The 6722-nt window shown below is 40.1% G+C and overlaps 1 protein-coding gene across 2 annotated transcripts in view; it reads left to right on the top strand.

Moving 5' to 3' along the window:
* Nucleotides 1–5690, top strand: part of LOC143021393 (protein O-mannosyl-transferase TMTC2-like) — a 481373-nt gene extending 475683 nt beyond the window's left edge. The window contains exons 10-11 of one of the 2 annotated variants that reach the window (XM_076179223.1): nucleotides 3485–3663; nucleotides 4317–5690. In XM_076179223.1, coding sequence (XP_076035338.1) covers nucleotides 3485–3663; nucleotides 4317–4493 — 356 coding nt within the window. In that variant the 3' untranslated portion in view covers nucleotides 4494–5690. The remainder of the gene's footprint in view (nucleotides 1–3484; nucleotides 3664–4316) is intronic. The other variant, XM_076179940.1, reaches the window with a different exon arrangement.
* Nucleotides 5691–6722: the final 1032 nt, after the last annotated feature.

Genomic DNA, 6722 nt, shown 5'->3' on the forward strand with positions numbered 1-6722 from the left:
TATATATGTATATATATATATATATATATATATATATATACATATATATATATATATATTTATATATATACATATGTATTCATATATATGTATATATATATACATATATATTCATGTATATATATATATATGTGTATATATATATATATATATATGAATATATGTATTCATACATACATACATATGTATATATATATATATATATATATATATATATGGGGGGGGGTGCTGTGTTTTGCGACACTGCCTCTGACCCAGGGCAGTGGACAAGGTGCAGGGATGACCCGTCATCCAGGAGGTGCTAAGATAAGAGGGAGGGTGGAGGGAAGTGGAGTGTATTTAGGGATGGAATGGGTGGGAATGGTTTTATGCCTTTTTCTTTTTGGCTGCCTCCCTTGTAAGGGGGAGAAAGCCTTGGTATATGTATGTATATATTTTATGGTATATTTTAATCATATTGTACTATTTCAAACTGATAGTACTATAACTGAATCACAAATGTGTATAAAGATATACACAACAACCCTGATCGCTCTGACTACAGTATACTGTACACGCCAAGACTGACTGACCATTGAGGCGCGTGAGAAGACATGTGGTCCCGTTACTGTGGATCTGTTATTAAGTCATATGCTATCATTTTGGTAAAAAAAAATAGCTTTGCTTTCTCTTCCTGTTCACCTTCGGATAAAATATAAATATTGCAATATATCTGAGAGACTATGTGGGCAGATTTTACCAACAATACTTAGCAGATATATTCTATGATAATTGTTGTAATCTCTGTCTCCTCTCCTTGCACTTGCACAGGGTTACATTTTGACATTTCTTATGTCATATAAAACATCACCTTCTTCCCAGCAGTAGAAAGAGTTATCTCAGCTGGAATACATAGTTTGCTAGGGCCTCTCCTGATAGTAGCTAATAATTTGCTTGCCTGACTTCTGAGTATATGTATATATATATATATATATATATATATATATGTGTGTGTGTGTGTGTGTTTGTGTGTGTGTGTGTGTGTGTGTGTGTGTGTGTGTGTGTGTGTGTGTGTGTGTGTGTGTGTGTGTGTGTGTGTGTGTGTGTGTGTGTGTGTTTGTGTGTTTAGCCTCAAACCATAATCACATACAGGAATTCAATGCCGATCGTAACTACAATCCGAACATCATTTTTGCCCACCCTCTTACAACCCAGTGGTTCTTAACCTGGGGACCCTGTACCCCCATGGGGTACGAAACCTTAAACCTGGGGTTACGAGACATGATAGCCAGTACAATGGTACTGTATATTTACCATGAGAAAGCATAATGTGCATTCATTGTATTCTACTAATTGACCTTTTTTTTATATAAAAAGTTAGCTTTGTTCAGTAATCGAATATATCTAATAATTTATCAACAATGTATCACTAATCCTTTTCATATGTTTGCATTGTGTTTATATTGGATTGGGGTACGAGAAAGTGTTTTTTTTTTTTAGATAATCAAGGGGTACTAAGGACACTGAAAAAGGTTAAAAACCACTGCTGTAACCCCATCAATGATCCTTGGATATTTGATCAATATCTTTATTTGTTTTCCAGCATTGGTGTTATTATATAAGCCACTGGTGTATATAAGTATTGTATGAAGTTTCCAGTGTCCAGTCTCTATTTAACCTTTTTTTGTTGCGCCTTATGATTGATGTGCTTGATCTGGCTTCTACTTGTGGATGCCATTCAGCTTTAAGAATTCGTAATGAAAGAGATAAACAAGTCAGTCAGACCGCAATGCAGGGTCGGCTCCGTGATGTCATAGTTGACCGGTCTTCCATTCTCCTCGTGTTGGGTCACACCACTCACCGTACTTGAGAATCCCCAAACTGTTAAAGCCCAAGATGATGACAACACATGAAATTTAATGTTACATATGCTATCGATGGCGTTGACCCCAACGACCCGGAATGTGATCCTGTGTCGCTTGCTCATCTGCCTGGGTCTTGGAATACACTAGGCTTGTGTTTATATTCTTAAGTCTGAGTTTGTCACATGTAAACAATTCACGTTGATACGTCGCACAAGTAACCATACAACCTCTCATTTCTTCTCTAGAGTGGTTTTATTTTGTACTTAGATGTTTCTGTTTTGGGGGGATTTTATGGGAGAGTATAATCCATCAGCTGTATTATTATTTCATCTAATAGTATTGCTGGAAAGGTTGAAACAAACCCGAAATCAAAAGGTCCTACTGATACACACACGCGCGCACGTATATATATATATTTACTATATAGATGTATACGTATAGCTCAGTCGGTAAAGCATTGGACTGGCGTCAAGCGAGGCCTCGGTTCGAACCCCAGGGCGACTGTCGGAAGTTATTTGTAATGATATGCGCTGTTACTAGCGATTAACTTCCGGTATTTACAAGGACGAAAGCTCATCAAAGACTCGTACCAGCTTCACCACTGTCTATGAGTTGAGGTCGTGTCTCTGTGAAAATTAGGTAAGGATGGCAGTTAACAGCCTACCTACGTTCTTCGGGTGTTAGATCAACTCCAAGTGGAGACTTCTGAAGCTCCTTTAGCTCAGTCGGTTAAGCATTGGACTTGCGTCAAACGATTCCTCGGTTCGAACATCAGAGTGACTGTCGGAAATTATTTGTAATGATACACTCTGTTACTAGCGATTCATTATAGGTATTTACCCGAACGAAAGCTTATCAAGGATTTGTACTAGATTCACCATTGTCTATGAGTTGAGCTCGTGTCTCTGTGAAAATTAGGTAAGGACGACAGTTGGCAGTCTACCTGGATTCTTCGGGAGTTAGATCAACTCCAAGTTGGAGACTTTTGAATCTCCTATAGCTCAGTCGGTAAAGCATTAGACTGGCGTCAGGCAAGACCTACGTTCGAACACCGGAGTTCGAACCGAGGCTTCATTTGACGCCAGTCCAGTGCTTTACCGACTGAGCTATAGGAGCTTCAAAAATCTCCAATTTGGAGTTGATTTAACTTCCGAAGTCATTTGTGTATATATATATATATATATATATATATATATATATATATATATATATATATATATATATATATGTGTGTGTGAGTGTGTGTGTGTGTGTGTGTGTGTGTGTGTGTGTGTGTGTGTGTGTGTGTGTGTGTGTGTGTGTGTGTGTGTGTGTGTGTGTGTGTGTGTGTGTGTCAAAATGTGTGTGTGTGTTGTGTGTACCAGTCAACCACCCCTCCCACTTCAGTGTCTCAAGGATAAAGGATTGTTCTTCCCCAGGACACTACCTTTATCGAAAGCAATGCAATGAGGCAGAGGTCTTTCCAGGAGGACACGACAGCCTGGACTGATTTACCTCAACTTTATCCACTCAAAAATAGGTTAAGAAGAAAATAGTAACATTTTTTTTTTATCTTCGTTATCTCTTTCTTTCTCACTCTCTCTTACACACACTTATGCATCTCCTTGCCCTAATGTGTTCTTTGTCTTCTCTCTTTCCAGGTCAGTTTCTGTCCGAGGCTGAGCGTCATGACGCCGCGGCAGACCACTACCTCCGGGCGGCGCAGCTGGCGCCCATGGAGTATGAGATCATTTTCAATGCTGCAAACACTCTTCGGCAGGCAGGGAGAAACGACCAAGCCGAGGAGTACTACCGTCTCGCCGTGCAGCTTCGGCCACAGGTGAGCGAAAGTCCTCATCAGCTGAGACAAAACCCTTTTCCTCTTCTTCACCGCAGCTTCAGTAGATTTGAATCCTTTGTTGCAGAAAGTAGTTTCCCTTAGCTGAATGATATTGCTGGAGAATGCACACCACACTGAGACTTTACGGTTTTCTTCTGTTTGGGCTTCACCTTGCAGCTGAACACTAGCTCTTTGGTGTCTATGTTGGATTATTGTGTCTATTCTGACTCCCATCAAGCAATTTTATTCATCTGAAGAAAACCCGTCGATGACAAAGGATCAAATTCATCTTTTTGTTAATATGTCTCATGTTTATTTCGGCTATATTCAGACAGTTTTATTCAACTGGGGGGAAACTCATTTGAACGTCAAAGGGTTAAGATTATCTTAAATCTAAAATGCCGCCGGTGATTTATAATTGCGGACAAATGAACCTGTTACAGTACCGCGCATTGTTGTTGTGGTTGTTTGCGGATTTTATCAGTTCTAATGTATTTTCGTTTTTTTTTTATAGTAGCACTATAAGAATGTTAGAGTCATATAATTGTGCTTGACCGGACAACACGGCGCGCTAAGCTGCACAAGGTTCATGTGCCCGCAACTTAAGAAAAGGTTCTTTGTGCCTGATCTCCCACCTTCGCCCTTTCCCCTAGGAGGCTACTTCCCATATGAACCTCGGGGCCATGCTGCACGTCAACGGCAAGCTCCTAGAGGCGGAGTCGAGTTACCTGGAGGCTCTCAGGCTCAAACCTGACGATACGATCACTAGGACCAACCTCCAGAAGCTCCGGCACCTCCTGGCCAAGAAAGGCATAAGTCCATCAAGATAGCAGCTCTACACAACGACCTAGACTGACTTATTAAAATCCCGAGATGCCGGTCTACTGCTACACTAGACGACAACTCTGATGAGGTTCTCAGCAGCATCGTTGTCGTGGTCGTCGTGTTCGCCGTCGTCACCGTCGTCGTCGTCGTCGTCGTCGTCGTCGTCGTCGTGTCGTCGCATGTGCTGTGGCGAAAGCGAGTGTAGGAACTAGATGATGTCATCGGCACTAGGATTTGAGCTTCGTGCCGCTGAGAAGTCTTGAGGATAATGTTAACTCTGTGATTATCTTTGTTAAGTAAAAAAAGATAAAAAAAAAAACAAAATATGGAGTGGTACAGCGAGTTTTCTTGTGATAGTCTCTTATAGGTTCAAAATCAAGGAGAACGTCAACAAAAGGAAAACCATTAATAGGATATCTTCACTACTGTCTTCTTGTAACTATATTTCTCCATCGATATATATATATATATATTTTGTTCTATTTTCACACCCCCTTTATCCCCGTTCCAAGCTCAGGGATGGTCCTTTAGCGGATTCTGTTCCTGTTGAACCATGGCTGTCGTCTTCACACCAGCTACAACTTTTGAAATATATTTTCGACCACATGGTATAAAAAACAAAAAAGAATCAAATGCTACGTCGTCTAAAACAAGAAAGAGAGAGAAAAATATCAATGCGAAGGATTCGAGACAGAGTAATACAGAGGACTTGCATTTCTGTTGCTTATCCATTCAGAACCTTATTTCATGTACACTATCACGAAAAAAAACAACATAGAACAAAGGCTACTTTTACATTCAAACTTCAGGTCATCAGGGTCACAGAACTAAAGTCAGACTTAAAGACAGATATATTTGTAAAAATTGAAGTACATATTGTTCCCACTCCTTATTTCAGGAATTGGAACTAATGTACATAATATGTGTTCCCGAAATAGAAATTACAGTACCACTGCTATTATCCTAAAAGTGAGAGTGGTGGACAGGGTCTGACCCCGTAAAACCTACAGAGAAATTATATCAAATCTGTCTTCACAAACCCTAAACATAAAACATGTACCAATTCACTCAGACACACAAATAGAAAGAAAAAGACAAGCCCCCTCACACACACACACACACACACACACACACACACACACACACACACACACACACACACACACACACACACACACACACACACACACACACACACATATGTATATACATACTACAAATACACATGCCCACGAACACATATACTCGTACATATTACATGTAAACATGATATGTTTGATGTGTATCATGCATATTAGTGTTCACTGGATAATCTGGATAAGTCGAAGTCAAGGTCCTCAACCTCTAATTTTATTTTCTATTTCGAGTGAGTCCATCAGGGAAGTTATTTTTTCAAGATCTGATACCTTCCTTTTTCGGATTTTAATTTGACCTGCTGGGTGTGATTCCATGGCAGATGTTGTCCTCATGGATATTGCCTCCGTAGCACTTCAGCCGTCTATATGCATCGGTTCCGAAAAGTTGTACCAGATGGATACGCTGAGGTTCTTTCTAAGTAGATTATTTCCCAAAGTTCTATCAGGTCATGAACTTGGAGTTATAAATGAGGAAAGGATTCCATTGGCCACACTGGACTTTGTCACCAAACATCCTCTGAGTGTGAGGCAGATTTATCTAGTGATATTTCTTTATTTATTTCAAGTCTTTAAAGACACATTGCCGTGTATGCAGTTTATTTTTCTTTCTTTATTTGTTGTTGGTGGGTATTTCCTTATGGTAGTCTAAGAGCCAAATGTTAAACTGCTCTATTTCTTCTGGTATCTTTCGTCTCTTCCAGGTGGTAAATGTAGTCAAGCACAACTTGCGCTTCCTTCATCAGGTCAGGTCTTCCATTGTCTTCCTAGCTTTAAGAGTGGCCGTTCACGTACTGCTCCCAAACTAAGCTGGCAAGAGGTACTTCTCCCCTACTACTCCTCTCCTTCAGTCACATAGACTGTTACTCACCAGCTGTTTGCGGACGACAAGTATTGGCTTAGATAAAAGAGGATGGGGACTCTACGCACTTTGCTGATTTAGTAAAAAATATAGTTTGGCTTATGTAAATAAGGGATTCCTAATTTACCTAAATTTGGTTCCTTGCATCCCCGACTTGACTATTTTTGGTGGAGAGCTCAAAGGAGAATCAACCGTGGCGTGAGTCTTGTCTCAGCCACAAACCACTCCTTCGTCAAGTG

The sequence above is a fragment of the Oratosquilla oratoria genome, chromosome 1 (genome assembly GCF_046742065.1).
Source record: "Oratosquilla oratoria isolate Oo_2021 chromosome 1, ASM4674206v1, whole genome shotgun sequence".
Taxonomy (NCBI): Eukaryota; Metazoa; Arthropoda; class Malacostraca; order Stomatopoda; family Squillidae; genus Oratosquilla; species Oratosquilla oratoria.